Raw genomic sequence first — 24312 nt, forward strand, 5'->3', positions numbered from 1 at the left:
ACTGGCCTAGGGGTATTTTAAAGGGGTTTTAAATTAAATTTTTAGTAGAAGCGGCCAAATTTAAATAGTTATTTTTAATCTTTTTTAAAGTTTGTATTGTATTATATCATTGTTTTAAACTGGCTGTAAGCCGCCCTGAGTCCTCCGGGAGAAGGGCGGGGTATAAATTTAATAAAATCTAAATCTAAAATCTAAATCTCAGGGGCTGCCACAAAGAAGAGGGAGTCAAGCTATTTTCCAAAGCGCCTGAAGGCAGGACAAGAAGCAATGGATGGAAACTAATCAAGGAGAGAAGCAACCTAGAACTAAGGAGAAACTTCCTGACAGTGAGAACAATTAACCAGTGGAACAACCTGCCTCCAGAAGCGGTGAATGCTCCAACACTGGAAGTTTTTAAGAACAGACTGGACAGCCATTTGTCCGAAATGGTATAGGGTTACCTGCCTGAGCAGGGGATTGGACTAGATGACCTCCAAGGTCCCTTCCAACTTTACTACTACTATTACTACTACTACTACTACTACTACTACTACTATTATTATTATTATTATTATTATTATTATTATTATTATTAAATTTATTTGTTGTCTATTTCTCCATCGGGCTATTTTTGGGGGCTTAGAGCAATAAAAAAGAAGAAATGTAAATAGAAGTAAAATAATAGAACAATAAAATAAAGAACACAATGGGAATACATCAACATAAAAAGATGGATGGATATGGATGGATAATGAAAAGATGAGTATAGATCATATCCATCCATCCATCCATCCATCCATCCATCCATCCATCCATCCGTATAGATACAAAATCATTCAAAAGCATGCCAGTTATCTATTAAATGTTCCTTTACTTCTCCTTATCTCTCCTTGCATTGGAGTTACTTGGAGAAGCAGATTAAAACTTTCCCCCCAATTCCTAATCATTAAACATGGTTAACGTTGTTTCTCCTTTGATGAGAACTCACTCCAAGAGTCAAATGTGTACATCGAAAAAACAGAGTTGTGGCAAGCTGGGCATAAACAACTTGCAGCATTCTAGATATGTAGCAATAGTTCCCATTATTACTGGCCACCAGTTGGGATTTATACATCTGAGAGTGGGACCAGATTTGGCCCTTCTATGACAGAGCAATACAAATTACAGTTGCAGGACTGTAATTGTTTTCTTGCAATAGAGGTAAAAGGCACATTGCTTTGAAATGATGGGGTGTGTGAGCTGAGAAACATGTATACAACTAAAAATAAGTTATTAGTCATTCATTTTGGGATTTAGTTGTCTGAAACCCCTCCCCCATCTCTTTGGTGGCACCATGGAAAAACAGTCTGTTAGTCATTTGAGGCTTATTATAATTAGAGAGTATTTCTTCTTGCATCCTGTAGATTACTATTGTGGTTTTACTTCTGCTTCAGATGGCCTGATGCTTAACTATTTAAGGATCAGATGCAGAAGCTGATGCTGTGTAACAAGGAGGGGGTGCTATATGTTCAATAAAAGAACATTATTGGGAAGCCTTGAAAAAGCAGACCTTCTGAAGGATGTTTCAATTTGTAGGGAGCCAATACAGATTTAATCTGCAATTACCCTTTTACTAGCCAAATTTTATTATCAAACCTCTTGTTTTTAAAATGCTTTTGAAAACATCTTTTAAAATAATATTTGTGAAAGAATGATAAAATTAATTTCAGGCAACTTTGCCTTTTCTGTTCCATATTATAACAAGTCACAATAGAGATAGAGATTAACAGCTTATTTTTTTACAAGAGTAAGTGGTGGGTAGTTAGTACTTAAATAAACTATAGGCTACTCCCAGTACCATTTTTGTAATATCTGGAAGCATTTAATCATCAAAATTTGTCAAAAAATGCTAAACACTTGACTTTTATCAGGATATTTAAGTAAAAAGAAGTACCTCTAAAATACCTCTAAAAATTCCCTAAACCAAATAAAAGGGGAGCATGTTTCATAGCATATCCATTAAACTGTAAAAAGTTTTGGTTTACGAAAAAGCTGTGAAAATATGTACAATAAACTCAGAAGACTATAATATCTCAGTGATTCAAGTATTTTTAAGTATTATAAAAAGCAATAAATTTTAATATTAAATGGTATACTAGTCTGATTGTTCCTAATCTTTGAGGGACTTAAGTAGAAATAAATTATTAATAGTGAATGAAAGATATACAAGCAGATATGGACTTTGGAATTTTAAGGACCAAGGAAGATTTATTGCTGAAAGTTCTGATCTGGGTTAACATTTAATAAGAATGTTGTTGTTTCAACAGTTATCCACAATCAACTTAGGCCTTAAAAAGAGTTGCAAAGAAATAGTTCCGTGCTTGCCACTGACTTGCCACTGTGTGACTGAGAGTGTCACACTCTTTCTGATACTTCAAACACCTATAAACTGGGAAACTAGAAATTATGAAATGGTTAACATCTGATTAGAACAGATAATGAAAGAGTAATGTTTTCAGGCTTGGAAGGAATAGAAAGGAGTGCTACAGACATTCCCTCTATTAGGAGTGATATATTTAATACTATATTTCAAAATATAGGATAACATTTGCGTTTCATACCTTTAAATGATCACGTTCACATCTGTCACCCCCTTTTATGCTAAATGCTTGAAAGCTGTAGTTCAGGGTGTTACCAGTTGTAGTTTGGATGGTCCAATTGCAATATACACCTGGAGGGTAGTTGTCAGGATAATCCAAAGTCTCCAAAATGCCTTGGGAATGATTGGCAATTACTATTCCCTGGCAAGCTTGGAAGAAAAAAATTAAAAATGTAAGAATGTAAAGAATCTATTGGTATCAGTAAGTTCAATAAGTATTCTGGTCTTTATATGATGACCTTACAAAAAGGGATACAGATTTTAATTTTAAAATAAAGTACATACAGAATTCTAAAATCCAAAATAAATCTTGAGAAGGCAAATAAACTTTTAATGTAAGAATGACGTTCAAAAAAGGATCAGAAACATTTTTAGATAAAAATCCCACCTACTAATCATCTCCAACAAATTCTTTTTCATTTTCCATGCTTTAAATAAATATCATTTTGGAAAGACAAGTTTGTGAATGTAACTATCTGAAATGATGAAAGGTTTTCTGATAAATAGTAAGGGACTTTATGATTTGAATAAATATACTGAAATAATGTGTGATTGAAAATAAAAGAATAGATACACATAAGGTGGTAACTAGGAGACTGAATAATTCTGGATAATTTAGAGATATTTTTTTTCAAGCACAGTATAATTAGTAAATCATTGGATCTCCTGTGTTGCAAGCATTTTAACGCAATAAGGGAGAGTTTGAAGTAGCACTTAAAGGCACTATTAAATTCTAGTCCTGCCTTAGGTACATAAACCTAGGGGACTTTGGGCCACTGATTCTCTAAATCTGGGGAAAAAGCAGTGGCAAACTATTTCCGCCAAATTGTCAGGAATTTGAACACATGTGTATATGCGTGCACACACACACACACACACACACATGAACACACATTATTACAATGATAACATCGCAATTAAAAAATCTAGATTGTCTGAATTTCTAATAGAAAGATGAGACAATAATTAGATCAGCCAGGTCTCCTTTATCTTTTCGATTCAAGATTACAGTTGCCTTTTCTATTATCCTAACTGTAAATCCACACTTAAAAAGGTTCTATATGTTCATTCAAAAATGCTGCAAATATATTTGAGCTGGTAGGACTTAATTAAAATATTTCAACTTACCTTGCTTAAAATGAGCAAGGAAACCTCTTTTGTTTAAAGACCCGTCTGTCCTTAGTTTTATGTACATATTATTGCTAGTAGAACGTAATGTGGGCGGGATCTGATTACCACAAAACTTGCCTAACATGTTACTGTTGCTACTGTTGCCATCATACACCTGCAGTTATTGAGATATATAATTTTTAAAAATTATTAATATGTAGCAAACAAAGTTTTCTTTGGGTTGAAGTCTGTTTCTGGTTATGTCCATGCAGTTTTCTTGGAAATATGATTTAGGCTGTTATCAGCCAGCAATCAGTACTCTTGAATGTTGCCTAATCATGAATGGGCTGGATGAGTCGGTTTGGATCAAAGGAATCAAACTCCTGACAGTGTGAGCAGATTTAGCCTGCAATACTGCATTCTAAATACTGCGCTACCACAGCTCTACATGATAGATCATATATGCTATGTATCACTTCCTTGCTCCAAGGAAAATCTTAACTTCATTCTAGGAAAAAGGTTAAGATTGAAAAGACAGTTTTGATAAGAGAGCAGATTTTCCCCATGCCAAAAGACAGCCTTTTTCCTATCCTACATCTTACATTATTAACAGCCCAATCACTGATAGCAACAAAACAGTTCAAAAGTTCAAGCTGACAAGGTTATGGGCACTTTTATAATCCCATGTTCCCAAGAATTTAGCAATTCATAAATCTAATAGCTTGGAAATAATTGAAAGGAATTTAATTTTTGCATTTTTCTAGCAAGATTGAGATGAAACTGAAGTGCTATATATGTAGTCTCGGACTTATGATCATAGCTGAGCTCAGAATTTCGATCAGAATTTATGATGGTTGTAAATTGGGTCACCATGTGACCATGCCTGATTTTATGACCTTCATTAAGCAAATACATTGTTCGCTACTGGGTAGCTTTTGCCTGAAACTGGAAAAACATCATAAATTGTCACATGACTTGCAGGGCACTACAAATGGCTGTAAATGCAGGCCAGTTAGACCCTTATTCCTTCTGGACCTCTCCAGGGCAGATGTGGGTAATACTCTTTTTATCTGGATATATAGATCTGAGATTACTTCCACAGTGGAAAATTTATGTTGCATAAATTGATCTTTAGATAAATATTATCCAAATGCTATCCTTTTTTTATATCTCATTTCCTTAGTCAATGTTTCAGCTATTATTATTAGCTATTGGCATCCTTCCTCAGAGAAAATAAAACTTACAGCAAGATAATCAAAGTAACAGGATGAATGAGCCTCTAGATGGAACTGATCAAAATAGAGTTCAAACACACTTCCATGACTTGATTTCAGCAGCCAATAACATTCTGCATTTTCATAATAGGGCATAGGGTAGTTGGGAGACATGAATATTCCAGAAGAAGTTGTAAGGATTCCACCACAACCTGAAAATAAGTAGAAAATTCCAATTCAATGACAATTGGCCAACTCTATTTTTTTCCCTAGCATTATGTAATATCTATTTACTTTTAGTGAAATTTTGAATGGAATTAGTAATAATTACTTTTTGGATTAAGGCCATACTTCTTATAACTTTCAGTATATTGATAACCTCTTACCATCCATTTCTGAAATTGTAGAAATGAAATTCCAACTAAAGGTCAAAATACATAATTTTTCTTATTATCCATATAGATATTTATAGAGAGAAATGTAAGGATGTAAATATGTCTGTACTTCTAGATATCTGCCTGTCAATCATGTAGTTCTTTCATTCAGGAAACCTTCCCATAATAAAAAATATGTCATAAATTATTATCTGTTCATTTATATATACCGTCCAACTGGTAAATATGATTGATGTGGTCCTAAAGCCATAAACTATCAAGCATATAGCATATAATAGAAGAATCCAGATACCATAGCCTATTTCATCAAAACACTTTGTCTCATGAAGGAAAATCATTTGGTCTTCAAAGAGCCTTGAGACAAGGTTAGGCTGTTTTGATGGTATCCTGCTTGATAAACTAAAGTTTATGTACATATATATAAGCTACTCTTCCTGAGCCAAGCAACTCAACAATTCCATTTGGCTAATTAGAAATGGGCCAATGCTATACATCATAGAATTGTCTTGAGCAACTTTATCTGAAACTCCAACAAAGCAACCTTTTGAAGATATGTAGAATCTAAATGTACAGCAATTATATTTTTCAAATGGTGACAATGGCATTATGCAAAGAGAGAAATTTAAAAATGCAGTCCAAGAATGGAATATTTTCTTCTGCCTTAATTTGTGTCACAATTTTTAACCTGTATAGGATAATACACTGCTGAAATCCTCTTAAAATAGTATTCCATCATTGTGAGTTTACTTCTGAAAATGCCGTTTCTTTTCCATATCAGGAAAAGAGATTTCCCATAGATCTCAATAGGCCAGGTTTAAAAGTTAAAGTGAGTGGTGTTGGTAATGATAAAAAAAGTGAAAGAAATCAAGGAAAATGAAAGAAATCCATTATCTTCTCTTCTTGCTAATTGCTAGAGAAATAACCTGATACATTTGATATTTTGATTGTACCTGTTGATGTTCCATCCCAATAAGCTGAGAAGCCAGTGCTTGTTAAATATATATCACTCACAAACTTTATCCACAGATTATTACTATGGGAAATGGTAACAGGAGGCAACAAGGAGCCACAATACTTCCCAAGCAAAGGAGATGTTTCATACCCTCCATCTCTTCAATCAAAAATAAATAGGTAAAAATAAAGGGAAAAATAATTAGACTTGAATCTCCAATAAGACTATACTTACAAAGCATCAACACTTTTAAATTTAAAAACTCACTGACAATTAAATAAAAGCAGAAAAAAGTTAAAACAATTTATACTGTAGTACTAGAAATATTTCCCCAAAAGCATATTCTACTATGCTTTTCTCACTAAATATAGCTAAGATTATTTAGTAGAACAACAGTCTTCTTTAACCTCTAATTTTATGGAATACCATTTCTATAAACTCCAGTCAACTATTTAGAATAGAATGTTTTATTTGGCCAAGTGTGATTAGACACACAAGGGCGCCAGATTAGACATATTGGATTGAAAAAGGAATCTGAATATATCCAAAGGAATATTTATTCTATTACCCAGATGCAGCCCTATGTGCTGACTGAGGAAAGACAAATAAAGGAGTTGCTTACACAATACTTAACAAATTTAAGAATGTTTAAAAGTAAAAGAAAGAAATATAAAGTTGGTTTATTTGATCAAGGTTAAAACAAGATATATTACTTATGGCAAGCTTCTGTGGAATTTCTGCTGACATCAAGACTGGAAAGATGATGTTTAATGAGTCAAATTGACTCAAAGGCAACACTCACTCATTCTCTCAGAAATTTGAGTTCCCTATTACTAAAATTTCTGTCAGTAAAAAATAGTTGATCTATCAATGTAGAAAGAAGAGAGAATGTTGGCTGAAATAGAGAATGTTGGCTGATTGTTAGGGATGGGAATAGGAAGTCTGTTGTATAATATAATTTATATATAGCTCTTAGCAAGGGCAGTTAGACAATGTAGCATGAAGTGTGATGGTATTAAACAGACAGTTGAGGAAAGGAAGACTGCTATGCAAACAGCCTAATACTATTGTAAATACACTGGATTTTTAAAAGATTAAATACAGCTGGGGAGGACCTTTCTCTATTAAAAAAAATTAAATGCAATTCCTAGCTCTTCTGTGGGTTTGTTTTGAAGAAATCAGTTGAGCTTCACAAATTTGTTGTATTTTGATCTTATGTATTCCTTTGAGGAAGAATGTTCCTAATCCTTTCGTTAGTTAAATTCTTTTACATACCTGTTCTAGACAACCAGAAGATAGTTCCAGGTTTCAGTAGGATATAGGGTAAAAAAAATCAGAGCATAAAACAATTTCAAATACAATTATAGTACTGTACATTTGCTCGTGGCTTACAGTTCCATGAAGTGAAGTGGTTAACTGTTCAGAGGTATAAATATGGTCAAATGGAAATCAACTTGCCTAATTTCTAGATAATCCTGAAGACACATGGCTCCTTTCTCCAAAGAGAAATTGGTGAAATGCAAAGCAATTTGTTTGTTGTTTGACACATGGATCTTGTATACGCATACCGTTTTATCTGGATAGTTGTTTGGATAATTTGGTGATGTTAGCACACCAGAGGCTGTTATATATTCATGTGAACATACTGGAAAAGAAACAGAAAAGAAAATACAGTGATAAAATAATAATAACCACAAATATCACAAAGTATTAAGATCTAAAAATCGAAGATGAAAGATTGCATAAACTGGCTTTAGTGGTCCATACTTGGTACAATATCAAAACTTCCATCTGTCAATTACAAAAAGCCACATTGTTTGGATCCATATACTATATCGATACATTATGACATGCTAGGTTCTTGGGAAGAAGCTGAAGAAACCTAGTTAGCTGCTGCAAAAAGATCATACAGACTGATTACAATTCATGACATGAACAAAGTAGCAACAATAGTGCATGGGACTATCTACAAGAAATACCACTTGCCTGGTGGGATCACAAAATAGACAAAGTAATAGAAAATGAAGAACATAAATGCTATAGGACTTTAGAATTCAAACAGATAGGCAACTGTCACATAACATTCCAGATAACAATTGTTGATAAGATAGACAAAAGAGTCTATAGATAGTAGATAGTGGACACTGCAATATCAGAGAAAAAGAACTGAAGAAAAACGTAAAATATAAAGATGTGCAAAATAGAACGACTGTGGCAAAACAAAACATAGATAGTCCCAACAGTAATAGGTGCCTTACCTACAATCCTAAACATTTGGAGCACCACTTGAACACTATCAGCATTGACAAAATCATCATTGATCAATTGCAAAAAGCAGCTTTACCTGTAACAACTTATATCCTGTGACAATATCTTTGATATAATTAAACAACATCTGCCTTTCTCAGATTCTTGGGAAGCATCATTTCAGTTTAATAGCACCATATTATTAATAGAAAGCTTTTTTTCTTATTAATGAAACAAATCTGAAGTAAGGAGACCAAAAGAAACTAAGTTTCTAACTTCAATCAGATTTTTTCTAGAACTTATTTTCTTCTTTGTTTGAAAGGTCATACCAAAACTTGGAAGCTGACAAACCTGGTAAAAAGTTATATCATAGCCAAGTAGAAGAGTCTTCTTGATCATATGGCTTCCCTGACAATTCAAGGCATTCTTTTAGCACATTTTTTAAAAAACAAGTGATCATGTGAGAGTTGCTTGTCCCACCAAATTCCAATACAAAATTAAAATCTTCTTGCCAGTGTTTAATTTCTAATTCTGCTATTTTAAAAAGCTATTGCATTTTGCATAAAAAAATAATTCCAGTTGGGTTCCGCAAGGCAAACAGTTCTATTTTAATGTTATTTGTAAAAATTCAGGATGCGTCCAAATAGATTGCTCTGAGGACTATTGATCAAAAGACTTTGCTTTTTTCCTACCTCAAGAAAAAGAAGACTCAGGAAGAGAGAATAAAAAGACTTAGAAAAGGAAGATTCATTTTGGGATAATACAATACTTCAGATATTATTTTAAAAAGGAGGTTCTTAATACATCCAAAAAGGAATTATCATCTTACTGTCATTCTTTAAAGCAGCTAAAGCTGTTCTCAGAATTGTGCTCAGCTGTGAAGGATAATCACATAGTTATGGGAAAAGACGTTATTTTAATTTTTTTGCAGAAAAAATGTTATATTCACTCATCAGCATGAAGGACTTTGTATGAAGGTACCTTGATGAAAATGCTATAAATGTTTTATTTGGGAATATCCTATTCTCTTATAATATAATCCTTTCATAATAATATGTGCATATAGTTATGGAAACATAGAATTTAGCTGCCTGTTCTACTTTCCCAAAAGGAATCAGCTAACTTCTGATCAAAATATTTGAAACTTCCACAGAACTCAAGAAGGGATTAAGAAATCTAAGAAGCAATGGAAAATGGGCTGGGACATGCATTTTGGTCAGTATTGCACAATGGCTACAAGAGATTAAATATAAATGACTAAAAAGATTAAATATGAACATCCTGCTTGGCTAGTTTTCTTCCTTGCAATTCAATCCAAAGCCATTACAGTAACTCCTCTGTTTCCCATGCTTCTCACTGAAGCAAGGAAAATCTTTTGGTAATGCAGAATTCAGCTATTGGATTGAATGCTCCCAATGTGAATTAAAAACAAAGTTTTATTTTGTACTTCTTGCTGGGGGGGGGGGAAGCCTCATAGAAGTTTTGGTATGTTAACAAAAACATTAAAAAAAACTTCTATTGTGTTAATTTTCAACATATGAATTACATTTTGAAAAAAAAGAATGATTATAATATATGCACAAAGTTTGTTCAATATACAAAAAGAGCAAGATCTAGCAGCCAATCCAAATAATCAGATTAGGTCTGCAGTGGAAAGGACAATGAAACTATTAGATGATAAACTGTAAAAACAGACAACAGAAGATTAAACGTTATTTGGTTGCCTCTTGCTGATCTATGCTTGCACAACAAAGCTATGAAAAATGAGGCAGACATATTTCTTTTCATCTGTTCTCCAAAAGTGAAACATTCATTATTCTAAATGCCAAGTGAAGATGCTTGCATCATGATGATTTTTTAAAATCTGATCTCCCATAGTCAAGGAATAAGAATAGCTCCCTGGAGAATTAGCAGTTTGTACTATTGTATGTAACTTCCTCCAAATTTTCTTGCATCAATAGCAGAACATATTCTTTTTCTGAAGGCAATGGAAGTATTGGCACTTGAAATCTTGCCATTGTTGACACAAGGCAACATAAATCTCGTAATTGCAGGGAAGAGGAGTGCAAACAACAGGGAAGATTTTGGAGAGAGTATGGCATTCACTTTCAAATATTATATATTCATTCAAAAAGCCTTAAGTAAAATCTTCTATCCTGAGTTTATGTTCCTTCCCTGGACAAGACTGATCTGCTTTCAGCTGTTTATGATTTAGGTACAATCTAAATGGACATTATTCTCAGATTGGGGACTGCTGCTCTAAAGTACAAAACTTTCCCTTCACCACCTATTTTAAGATTGTTCATTAGAATCTCTGAAATGTAAGCATATGTCCCAAACTGAATTAATGATTTCATATCTATTAAAGGCTAAGCACTTGGTTTACCAAATTTAGTTAAAATGGCTGTAGTTTGTGTGTGCAGGATTGGGGTGACCTGGTAAACCATAGATTTGAGCATGAGATACTAATTGTGCTATAAGATAAGATAAGATAAGATAAGATAAGATAAGATAAGATAAGATAAGATAAGATAAGATAAGATAAGATAAGATAAGATAAGATAAACTTTATTGTCATTTTTATAGTGTGGGCATAATGGCACACATAAAAATTAAATTTAGTTGCCCGCTCTCAAAGTGAAACACATACATGACACACACCTAAACATACTATGAACAACATATGTATAGACCCACATCCCTACATATACGTAGCAATAAATATTAAATATTGTCCATCTTGAATATATAACGGAAGGAGGAACTGCAAAAAGAATCAGTCCCATATTGGGCGCTATCTAACAAAATAAAATTCAATGGTGAAAAAAGCAAGGTTCTACATTTAGGTAAGAAAAACCAAATGTACAGGTATAGTATAGGGGGTACCTTGCTCAATAGTAGTAACTGTGAGAGGGACTTTGGAGTCCTAGTGGACAATCACTTAAATATGAGCCAGCAGTGTGCTGCAGCTGCCAAAAAAGCCAACACAGTGCTGGGCTACATTAACAGAGGGATAGAATCAGAGGGATAGAATCAAGATCAGTGAAGTATTAATACCACTTTACAATGCCTTAGTAAGGCCACACTTGGAATACTGCATCCAGTTTTGGTCACCACGATGTAAAAAAGATGCTGAGACTCTAGAAAGAGTACAGAGAAGAGCAACAAAGATGATTAGGGGACTGGAGGCTAAAACATATAAGGAACGGTTGCTGGAATTGGGTATGTCTAGTTTAACGAAGAGAAGGACGAGGGGGGACATGATAGCAGTGTTCCAATATCTCAGGGGCTGCCACAAAGAAGAGGGAGTCAAGCTATTCTCCAAGGCGCCTGAAGACAGGACGAGAAGCAACGGGTGGAAACTGATCAAGGATAGAAGCAACTTAGAACTAAGGAGAAACTTCCTGACAGTTAGAACAATTAACCAATGGAACAACTTGCCTCCAGAAGCGGTGAATGCTCCAACACTGGAAGTTTTTAAGAAGAGACTGGACAGCCATTTGTCCGAAATGGTGTAGGATTTCCTGCCTGAGCAGGGGGTTGGACTCAATGACCTCCAAGGTCCCTTCCAACTTTATTATTATTATTATTATAAGATACAGTGTTGAGATCACAAAATTGGCTGATAATTCTGTACTACCCTGTAACAGTCAGACTGCACCTGGAATACTAAGTTCAGTACAAGAAGGTTGCTGAAGATTTAGAAAGGAGAGAGAAAAACATCCAAAATGGTGAAAGGCATGGACCCAGACTTTTATGAAAAATGGTTAAAAGAATTGGCTATCTTTAGTGTGGAAACAAGGCTAAGGGGAGATTTAACAGCACTGTCCCAATGCTGAAATTTATAGTTCCATAGGAAGACAGATTTACAGGTAGTTCTCTGTTATCAATGGCAATTTGGACCGGCTTTCCCACTGACTTTGGTTGTCAGCTATGGTTGCAAATGGTGATCATGTGATTGCAGGATGCTACAATGTTATAATTGTGAGTCAGGTGCTAAGCTCCCAGCTCTCAATCACATGACTAAGGGGATGCTGCAAAGGCCAGAACTTCAACTCACTCAGTGCCATTGTACAAATGATCGCTGAACAAGTGGTCATTAAGTGAGGATCTCACTTAATGAGGACAACTTGTGTTCTCAGTAGTGCCTGAGGGTAGGACAAAAACCTATGGGAAGAAGCTTTACAAAGAAAGATCCAAAGACAAAGTAAGGAGAAATTTCATGGTAAGTGTTATGAAACAGTAGAACAACCTGTTTTCTGGAGCCATAAGTGCCTGTATCACTGGATGTTTTTATAAATAAAGTTGGGTAACCATTTGTCTAGTATGCTCCGAGGATTCCTGATCTAGGTAGGGAATTGGACTAGAAGATTTCCAGGATCTCTTACAATCCTGTTTCTAATACTTCAGAATATTGGTTTGCCAGAGACAAAGAACGAAGTGGTTGGATCAAGTATATATATATATATATATATATATATATATATATATATATATATATATATATATATATATATATATATATATATNTGTGTGTGTGTGTGTGTGTGTGTGTGTGTGTGTGTGTGTGTGTGTGTGTGTGTGTGTGTGTGTGTGTGTGTATCTGTACACAAATTAGCAACCCTTGATTCTTTTTAGCCCTCATAAATGTTTAGAAATGATATAAATAGAGATATACAGAATTAGCCTCACTTTGAACAAAACCTCCAGATGTAGCAATTAAGGCTAGAGGATCAGAGATCCAGATCAGATTCTGCTCTGTTATAACTAATTTAATGATACCTAACTGGATTTGTGAAGACTGAGGAGGGAGGCAAATGTTTTCATGGCAGGGATGGCAGTTACAAAAATATACTTCAGAGTCACTAAGTACCATGCCAATAGCTTGTTAACACATAGAAAGGTTGACAGAAAGAAGCTACACGATTAAACCATCATAGGTATAAAAATCATTTGTACAGTCTGACTGACAGTTGGCAGTAGCAGTAAACCACTGTTCTATATGGGTTCAATTTTATTTGCAATAAAATTCTTCTCTAGTCAGAAGCAGCTGCAGAGATAGGGCAAAAAAGGAAAATAGAGAAGAAAATGGCATTTTCCCAGAAAAAAGCAGGATACCATAGCATACAAATGAGTAGGCAGAGAAACAACAAAAAAAGAATGAATATGTAAGAATGACTGTTAACCATTCCAACAAAAAGAACTGTTTCTTTATCATGTGAGTAAGGAACTGCTGGCCTTCTAGAATTTACTAGATAACATATTCATCAGCCCCAGCCAGTGAAAAGAGAAGGATGCTGTATTTCAGCAATATTTAGAAAAAACATAGTTCTCTACCTCTGGCTTACCATATTGCAAGCAGCATTCTTCTGTTGTAAGGCCATAGCATGGACCACACCAATGAATCCAAGTTATGTAGGCCTTAAAGCATACAGGGTCAGACTACATATTATTATAAAGTAAGGAGGCCAGCTTCTTCCAAGTTGAAGTGCTAAATAAATATTTATTTTAATAAAAGTTGACATCTGATTTTGTTTGGTATAACAACTTTGGTAAAAATGGATTTCTAGACGAGGTTTTGTTCTGTTTCTGTTTTATTTTAGTTACTCATCTGCTTTGGTATGCTTTCATTTCCTAACTCATTCATAACTGCCAGATTTTCAGTAAATATTATTCCAGAGCTATCAGTTCAGAGGAACCTGTTATTTCCTGAAAGACCCATTGAATCTTGAGTATGCTCAGAGAAAGGAAATGTAAAATACACCTCTGTTGTTTGAAAGTTACATAAGCAACTATTCATGCTATGGCTTTCAGCCATAACCGCTTTGCCCAGAGTGCCAATAACTATCAATAACACTTCTTTTTGTCTGCCATAGTTGCAAATCATTTAGTTAATTTGGTGCCATCAATTTGGTTTAGATCCTGGTAATTGCACAAATATTCTCCATTAGCTATAGATGAATGCAATTCCCCCCCAAAAAAAATCTAAATAGATTGGTTGAATTGATATTCAGCAATGTCTTCCTTCTCAAAAAGGGAAGAAATATAAAAAAGCTGAAGGGAACGGGATAAAACTATCTGTTTTGTCTTCCAAAACCTCACACTCATACAGATATTGTATAAAATCAGAGAAAGGTTGCATACACAGCTTCCTTAATTTTTTTTCTATCTCTTTAAAATACCTGTCTTCTGGATCATGTGAATGGAAAAGGGAAGAGTGTTAAAAATGCAGGAACTGACAACATTCCTATCACTGCCTAGGATGAATTGATAGGGTTTTCTTCTTCTTGATTTTTTTTCTGCATAGCTCCTACCTAGATGAATCCAGCCCATTTCCAAACTTTCTTTTTCTAGTGTCTCCCCAAAGAAATTTTAGTCCCAACCTATCAATTATTTTTAAAAAATATTGTGCTGATGGGCAGTGTTGATTCCATTTACGCAATTCCTTTCCAGCATTCTATTCAACAGAAAGAATCAAAAGTCTGTACAGATCTCAGGTTCTCCTTCTACCATAATCTGAAGGAATTCATCTTTGTGAAATATTGAATAGATTCCAGTATTTCACTAATTTGTAATATAATTTATCTGATTTGGCTTAATATATTATATGAACCTGGCCACTTGATTTGTGAAGTATGGTTTATGGCTTAGTTGACAAACTGTAGTTAATGAACCAGATGACTGTATAATATATCAACCAGATTACAAATTTCTCATTTTCAATCTAGTCTTACCCACCTTCTAGCTAAATTAGGAAAGGAGAAACTTATATAGTAAAGTTCCATAATTTCATTCAAAGTAATTAGGTTTGCATGAAACATTTTTTTTCAAACCAATGTCCTCATGTTATGATTTGCTTTAATGTTCAAAACTGTACCAAAGGTTCAGGAAATTAATATGTTTTAATATATACACCCATTATAGATTACTAAGAAATGAATAGGGATGGGTGAGAAATTAATTACGTCTAAACGTTTTTATGTATTTCTCCATTTTAGCAGTTTCCTATAGTACAGATGAATTTGAATATTCTTTCAGGTACAAATTCACACTATTCAGAATTCTGTGATCCAGTTTTCAATACAAACGAAAGTAGAGAAATTAATTTTGAAATTCAAGTGAAACTTTTAATGTCATACCTGTAGATGCATTCAGTGAAGCATAATTAACTGAGAATCCCTCAGATGCAATGTTGCGATTTGTCACAAAATGCAAAGTTACAGTGTTGCCACTACTAGTAATAGATGGTGGAATGGACCTGCCACAGTACCTATATCAAATCAATAATAACAAGGACATGTTTAATTTATTTTCTTGTGCTCATAGATTTCAAATTCAGCATTTACAGTATATATATGGGTGGGAGCTTGATCTAGTCAACAAGATGAATGGTTTCAGGAGCAGCATCCCTGGTATCAAACATTGCTCAATGGAGAAGATACATTGGAAACCATATATTCTTGTGCGGAGTATCTTGTATCTGTTGGGCAGTGCTGAATGTCAGATTTTAATGACTGTAGCCTAGACAACAGATTTCCTAATATTTTGCTAGCAATTGAATGATTCTTATCTTTATAGCCAGGTAACCTGACTTCTAACTGATCTTTAGCCAAACTAGTTTCTGATTAGTACAGATTGGTGAGAGCTGGTTCAAACAGGATTAGATACACTGAGGTTCAGCACTGCCCACCATATATTTTTTCTTCAAGGGAGAAAAAACTTTTCCCCTGTTGCATACCTTTAATTAGATGGAGGCAGCGCATGATATGGTGGACTTTTAAAGCTTTGAAATGCAACAAATTATAAAGATAACTTCAAACCAGGAACAGTACACCTTATTGTGATAAAGATTAAGAGCTACCTATACAAAAGAAATCCCACAAAACACAATAGGATTTAGGTCTAATAAAATGTATTTAAAAATGCAGACCAGCATAAATAGACATATAGACCGACAGTCAGACAACTTACCGCCCTATTTTTGTCATGGTGCTGTTGTCATAGATGTCAAGATAATCTCTATTGCAATTGTAATCAAATTCCAAGGAAAAATAAGTGAAGGTCAGATGTATTAAATATCCCGGTTGCACTGTTATAGTCCATAAGCATCTGACACCATGTGGGTAAATGTTGAGATAACCAGGGCTTGCAAGAATCCCATTAGGCTCTGTGAGAATCCCTCCGCATGCTATAGCATATGGAAAGAAAGTCCCCATCATATTAATGAAAAAGAATATAACAATGGAACTATAAAAGCTTTACATAGATCTAGGTTGACTACAGCACTTTCATCTATCCTAATCTTCAATGATGCACCCTTATCTCTATCTAAACTCAGTGGGTGTTACTGATAACTAAATATGCATAGCATTACATAAGAAATGTAATTAATGCATATTAATTTATAGTCTTATAATGTTGGCTTATGTGGTTGATGAAATAAAAGCTCCAGATGACACGATCAAAGGTGAGGAATGTGAAATCTGCAATGCATCAGATTCTCTCACCCAGCATTAAATACATGTACATTTAATTGATATGCTTTACTACATTTTGCTTAATAATTGAGGAACAAATTCAAGAGGAAGGGAGAGTTGGCGAGCGACCAGAATTTACCTATATCAAAAGGTTTGTATTCAGCCATGAAACCAAGATTTGTAGTAGATGAAGCTCTGAATTTTATATAAAGTGAGTTATGTCTTGAATGAATCACTGGTGGTATTGTTGTCCCACAGTATTTTCCCAGAGAAGGAGAATTTGCATTGCCGCCATTTCTAATCTGCAAAAGAAAAAAGTTCAATCCTGTGAAAATACCTATAAGCTAAACACATATAATACAGGGAGTCATTCATGTCAAGACTTTGGATAGGGAAAGAAAATTGTCCTCTATTCTGTTTTAGACTACTTTTGTCCAATTTCCCTATCACTTTTTAAAGACATTTTTGAAAATTAATATCATTTTTACTCACCTTTCTATATAAGAAAAGTTTTCTCATACAGAATAGGCGAGTGACCATATAGACATTTTGATAAAATTGGGTTAGTGGAACCATTTGTGCAATCGTTTTCTTAAGAATGGAGGATTGTTCTCAGAGCTTGTGAGCTGGTTTCCGAACATTTCGCTACCAGGCTAGGTAACATCTTCCATCCCCTAAATTCTGCTGAAGATGTTACCTAGCCTGGTAATGAAATGTTTAGAAACCAACCCACAAACTCAGAGAGTGAACCTCAACCCTCATCCTACATCCGAGCTACAGATATTCGCCACTATTATAAATTATTTTCTTGTAATACAAATATCCTAATGCAGGGGTGTCAAACTGCCAGCCCGCGGGCCGGAGGCATCATGCAGAAGCCACGCTCACCCCATTGCCGGCAATGGCAAAACTGTCCTGATACGTTGCGTGACATCACATGACATCACGAGTTTGACATGTCTGTCCTAATGTGACTTAGTGCTATTGAGCAAGGTTCAACTTTGGTGACTTCAGCATGGACAATGCTAATGATTTTAATCTATCTAAGTAGTAACTTCGTTGTCCTTAGTTCTCCCAGTGATAATTTTCTCTTGAATCCCATCCATCCACTTTGTCCTTCCCTTCTTTTATTTTCTTCATTCTTGTCAAGCATAACTAAACATCACATGGCAAAAATAGATGCAATTCTGCTTGCCAATCATTTCCCCAAAAGTCAATCTTTAATGGAACCAAGATCAAATAATGGCTCCTTTTGCAGTCTTAATATTTTTAATAACGATCCCCAGGTACAAAATGTGTAGGCAAGTATTTTATTTCTCTCACTTGTACAATGTATAATTTTAACTTTTCTGAACTTTGCATCATAGAAATATCCTTATTCTTCATGATTCTATTTATGTTTTTCCTTGAATTGCACTCAAAAATGAATCTTCCCTTACTTTCTTTAGCACACTGTCAGTTTTTAACTGTTTTTTGAGCCCAATATAACAGAACTATCTACAGCTACATTGTCAAGTGTAAATTCACTAATCATGCAGGTAGGCATTATCATTATCTTCCGAATATTTATTACTAATCCTGTTCTTTGTTTTTCATTTTCCACTTTCATAACAAATGCTTCTAATCTCCCATATTTCAGTTTAACCAAGCATTGTCAATCTACATATCTCCAAATGCTAATGTTTCAATCTCCTGTCCTCTCTTCTGTCAAGTGCCAGGGAAATTAGGAGATTCAGGCAATTCAAATGAGTATAAAGATTTATTGCAAGGTTAAACTCTCTACAAGAATCTGATCAACTAAAGGACAAGAGAAATGAGCAAGAGATCAGATCTCTTGTAGGGCCAAGTACTTGTAAGTTACAACACACTTGATCCCTCCCTCAGGCTCAACCTAGCATCTCCCACATCTTCTCTTCCCCTTAATCCCGATTTCTATTCTGAAGCACTCTGTTTTTCTTTCAAATCAATTCCCGTCATCGTTTCTGTTTCACTGTAAAGATTCCTTAAAAGAATAATCTGATATTCTAGGATGCCTAGAATATTATTAGCCTTAATATATTCCACATTCTGGCATCATGCAAGAAAAGATCTTGCTCAATTAATAAAGCAAAGGTTTATTGTTTTATTGCTCCTTATCTTTGCTTGCACTCTCTATTACCCATCTGAGGTTATCTGTCTGATTCCATGTTCTCCTGCCTTATCTGAAACTTTTCTGTTCCTTGGCCATATTCTACTTTGTAAGATCTAGTGTGATATATTGTAAAAACAACATAGATGTTTTATTCTACATATTATTTTGAAAAGTGCAAATTCCCATACTTCTTGTTTTATTACAAAGTATTTAAGTAATTCTACCTCATCAGCTACAATACCATTGTCTAAAGTTATTACCAAAAACAATTCTTGTAATTGCTTATTAGACTGATAGTCTACTGAATACAGTTTACAATAATGTATAAACCCACATTGCCTTTCAGTTCTAAGTAGGTATTCTCAAAGTATGAATCCCACCAATTTCCGTGCCAGCAAATATTTTAGAATTATGAGATCAATCTAACCTTGATAAAAATTACATAGGATATATGATAGAGTTTCTGCATATTTCAATTTTTCAAGCCAAGCATTACATTTGATCTTTGAGTCAAGGATCAAAATGACAAAACCCAAAATTGATTATTTTAAATTTCATTAAAATTAAGTTAACTAAATAGAGTTTATTTTTTCCCTTTCTGTCATGATAAACATTGTATTTCACTGGTAACGTATGGAGATTTTGGATTCTTATGGTGTATAAATTAAACGTGAGTAATTTTTTGAAGGGATACTGCTAGTCATATCCATGGCCTTTGAAATGTTTGGTTTTCAGATTAATTTCCTTTAAAAAAAATTACCTCTACATAATCTGAATTGCAAGTAGTAACATTATAGATACGAAAATCAGTGAAATTAAGAATCACAATATTGTCTTCAGGTTCAGTTATGATCCATTCACATATATGGCCCTTTGGCAATGATCTGGTAAAGTAGGGAGATCTGATGACCCCTTCACCAGACAAGGGTCCTCCACAAGCTGCCAAGAGAAATGGAGAATTAGTTTAGTAACGAATATTGACAAACATTTTGTAGAATGTTGACTGACATGGATATGATTATTTATTCCATATACAGTAGTACCTTTATAGATTGTTCTTCAGTATCATTTAACATTACAACTTAGACCTGTGTAAAAAATTGAAAAGCTATTTCTATTTGATGAAATTTTGAAGCAAAAATCACAGCTTGCAGAGGGAACCCACTTCAAAGCAGTGAATTAGGTCAGGTACTACAAAGAGCTTCACTGATTCAAAAATTATCTTGCTATTTGAGAGGTTATTATAGACAATATATCATTTTGATACTGATAACAATAAGATGGGGTCACTGAAATTTAGAAGTGTTATTTAAATTAAGCAATGACTAATTGCAAGCTTCAGATTCTTCTTCTATGCCTTTCTTGCTTACAATGGAACTCCAATATTTCACCTACCATGTTTTCCCGAAAATAAGACCTGGTCTTTTTTTTTTTTTTGCCTCTCCAAAAGCGGAACCAGGTTTTATTTGTGGGGGTATGTCTTTTCCACTCATCTCTGGCACCGACAGCCCTGCCCGCTGGCCCACTTCTTCTGTGGCCGAAGGAGCAATTTCATTCTGCAGCTGAGAAGGAAGCTCTGGCCTACATTTCGCAGTCAAAGGCCTTTCCGGAAGGCCTTTGCAGCCGAGCTTCAATCCATAGCTGAGTTCTCGACTGCAGAGGTCTTGCAGAACTGAGTTATGGATTGAATCATAGCTTGGTTCTTGGTTGTAGTGGAAAGACCTCTGACTGCACAATGCAGGCCTGGGGATGCCGCAGAAGAAGTGGGCCAGCAAGGAGAGGCCTGGCTGCAAGGTAAGTGGGTGTGGGGCGCATGGAGCAGCTCCACATCCCACACCCCCGTCCTAGCTTGATTTTTAGGTGTGTGTCTTGCCCCAAAATTAGGGCTTATTTTTTGGGATGGGGCTTATATTTGGCCCACCCCAAAAAAATCAAGCTAGGGCTTATTTTCAGGGTAGATCTTACTTTTGGGGAAACACGGTATGCATGAAGTCATTCACTTCATGAAATAAATTTAATTTGCTCTAATTCTCACTTTTTTCACTACTTCTAAGCACTAAAGATCAGTTATGGTGCACATACCCTTACCCTCTGTCCCACATTTAACTATAAGAGAACTATTGCATAAGTGGAGCTAGATTGGTCTATGAAATGACTAACTGGCTGATTTTTTTAAAAAGTGCTTACTTTTTGAACAATATCCAAGTTCGAGCAACTGTATTTATAAGGGAGAATTTGGAACTTAATCAGAATAATTTATCTACAGGTTTTCTGCTGCTTGAAGGCCACTGTTGCAGCTTTTCCTCATCTCTGCTATTGCCTACTTAAAATTGAGGAAAGTGGGATTAATGAAAAAAAGTATTGCAGTCAGATCTTTAGAGGAATCTGACTGAAATATGGCAAGATTACTGTCCTCTAAAATATCTGCTATCCTCTAAAATATCTGCTATTATGACCAGTAAAACAACATATTATAAGCTAAACTGCTTTAAGACAGCAATGGATGAGATTGAAAGAAAATGATGTCACCTTCTCTAAGATCATCAAGGTTTCCATTTTTGGTCCATTTACAATAGTGTACAGAATTTACACCATAGTTTGACCATGAAGTCAGTGGAAACCATAGAACTTTATGAAAGTTGGTACCTTACCTTAAGTTGGTTGTTTCACTTACCAACTTCATAAGTGGCCCTGAAATTAGAAGTATTAACTGAAATATCAGATTTGAACTTGATCCAGAGACTGTTTTGATTGGAAGTGATTGCAGAAGGAAGCATACTTCCACAGAATTTGTTGATTATGGGAGCCATCACAGTGTCACCATCTCGGATCTAATCCATAAAAAAAAAAGCTTAATCATCTCAATTATCTCATCAATTTGATATATATGCCAGACAGTTGTCTCAATGAAATATTAAGAGAAGAAATAGTAAGATAGTTAGGAAATGCCAAAACATGCCAATAACATGAAAATTATTGGAATGCTTAATTTGCCATTGCTCCATATTTTCCATGCTGGCTTTTCAAAATTTTGAATCAATTTTTACACTTCTTTTGTACTTCACTTGTTTGTGGACATTTAGTGGAAATATCAACAAAATTTACAAAGCTTTCTATATAGAAATATTTTGAGTATCTGCTTTCTGGGGAGAAGGTAATATATATGCAGCTTGAGAACAGTAAATATATAGATGTCACTTTAAGCTCATTTTAGAATCTCTAGCTTGTTTCTATTTTATTTTAAATATGCTGAAGTCTGTTTATTTAGAAAAGCATTTACTTCTTTTAAAAAATTAATCCTTATATTAGTAATAGAATAGAACAGAAATATAATAGAATAATAACTTTATTGTAACTATAACTGTACACTAATCAGCATACATTAAAATGAAATTCCGTTGCATACAGCTCTCAAAGAGTCACCACCTCCAATATATACTATATAAATATGACCATAATAAATAAATACAGAATTGTGCATATACCCACATATATTATATGACACAGAAAAACAACACAGGTTTAGCATAATTAAACCTATACAGGAAATACATATTATATGAGATGATGCTACTTTCTCTAAATTCAAAGCCTTTAGAGTAGTACCATACATTATCAATTAAAATAATTTGATTCTCACATTTCTGAAAACCTGCAGGAATGTCTGCAGGGAGGGAGGAAATAAAAAAATACAAAATAGTGGTCATAACCATATGATCAAAATCCTATGATGTGACCATCAGCCTGAGTTTTTTTTTAACCTGCAGCAGACACTCCTGCCTGGTTCCTTTATTTCACTGCACTGCAATTTACTCAATTTATCACCACTTTCTGGAACAGTTACATCATTCGCATTAATGACAAAGGCATTGGCAAATATAACCACTTAGCACAGCTGATAAGTACTACATCCAGAAACACATACAAATAATGTATCATCTAATCAATAATGTGTTTTTTGGGGGAAACTCTGATGAGTTTGGATGTTCATTTAATGAAAAGTAATGCACCCACTGTTGTTATTGCTAACAGCAAATTATCAGTATTTTCCAATAGTTATTCCCTGATATGGGTTTACATTAGAGTACAGATAATACAATTTTAGGGTCAGAAATCCCAGGCACTGTTATTGTTTCAAAGGTCAAAACATCTACTTATGCCAAAATAGCCAGCTGCCTATTTGATCCTAGATACTTTAGCACTTCTGAGAGAGCAATACTGCACTATTTCTCTGAGTGCCCATGAAAAATTTATGACGTTTCAAGATGTGTGGCCTTGGCAACTCTTCTCCGGGGTATCCTACAGTTACCACATTTGAAAGTCTAATGACAGTCTTTCAGGATCCTTGCAAGGAAGGATGCTATTTCCCATTCTCCCCATCCAAGTTTCTATGCTTTCAAAGAGCAAAAATATTGAATTGCTAAGTGTTTATGTAGCTTTCCATACTCATAGTCCTCAGCAGAGTGGATGTGCGGAGGTTCAGAGGGGGTGAAAGGGACCTGCAGAAGAGAAACAGATTCAACCAGGCAAACCTACAATCTCTGGAACTAATACCCAAGACAAAGGAAATGCCTTGCTAAATTAAACCTATTGTTCCTAATTAAAATGGATTTTGCTTTATTCCATCTGGCTTAGTGTATGTTACTATGATTTTGCCAACAACTAGAGAAGGAAATTATGAATCCAAATAAATAAATGTTTCTGTTTTCATTTTACATCAGATTTCTGTCTGATTTTGGAAAAGAATTCTACTTATGAAAGAAGAAATAATGCTATATATTCTAATATTTCCTGTTTACATTAGCTCACATGAATCTTTTTCAACATTTCTCACAAAGCATGTTTAAATAAAGACAACCAAGGACAGATTAAAGATTCAAATCAAGCACATATAAAGAGGATTTATAATGTTTTAATAGAAATGGACTCAGAAACGGAATTAGTTAAAGATTGTATGGTAAAATGGGCTCAAAATATTCAAGAACCGATTCCATTGGATATGTGGGAGATAATATGGGTCAGAAATGTAAAGTTTACCCAGGCCCAGAACTTAAGAGAAAATTTCTATAAAATGTTTTATAGATGGCATCTGGATCCTAAAAAGTTGTCTTGTATGTATCCTAATTTACAGCCTAAATGTTGGAGATGCGGTAGTTTAGACGCTACTTA

The 24312-nt window shown here is 34.5% G+C and overlaps 1 protein-coding gene across 1 annotated transcript in view; it reads right to left on the reverse strand.

The window, feature by feature from the left end:
• Nucleotides 1–24312, reverse strand: part of CUBN (cubilin) — a 198533-nt gene that overhangs the window by 140635 nt on the left and 33586 nt on the right. Inside the window, exons 15-24 of the mRNA XM_029283182.1 lie at nucleotides 21818–21974; nucleotides 19904–20082; nucleotides 17152–17314; nucleotides 16507–16723; nucleotides 15675–15805; nucleotides 7747–7933; nucleotides 6287–6447; nucleotides 4972–5153; nucleotides 3746–3902; nucleotides 2580–2767 (exon numbers count right to left, since the gene is read on the reverse strand). Coding sequence (XP_029139015.1) covers nucleotides 2580–2767; nucleotides 3746–3902; nucleotides 4972–5153; nucleotides 6287–6447; nucleotides 7747–7933; nucleotides 15675–15805; nucleotides 16507–16723; nucleotides 17152–17314; nucleotides 19904–20082; nucleotides 21818–21974 — 1722 coding nt within the window. The remainder of the gene's footprint in view (nucleotides 1–2579; nucleotides 2768–3745; nucleotides 3903–4971; nucleotides 5154–6286; nucleotides 6448–7746; nucleotides 7934–15674; nucleotides 15806–16506; nucleotides 16724–17151; nucleotides 17315–19903; nucleotides 20083–21817; nucleotides 21975–24312) is intronic.

The sequence above is a fragment of the Protobothrops mucrosquamatus genome, unplaced genomic scaffold, assembly GCF_001527695.2.
Source record: "Protobothrops mucrosquamatus isolate PMUCROS unplaced genomic scaffold, P.Mucros_1.0 scaffold33, whole genome shotgun sequence".
NCBI classification, from domain to species: domain Eukaryota; kingdom Metazoa; phylum Chordata; class Lepidosauria; order Squamata; family Viperidae; genus Protobothrops; species Protobothrops mucrosquamatus.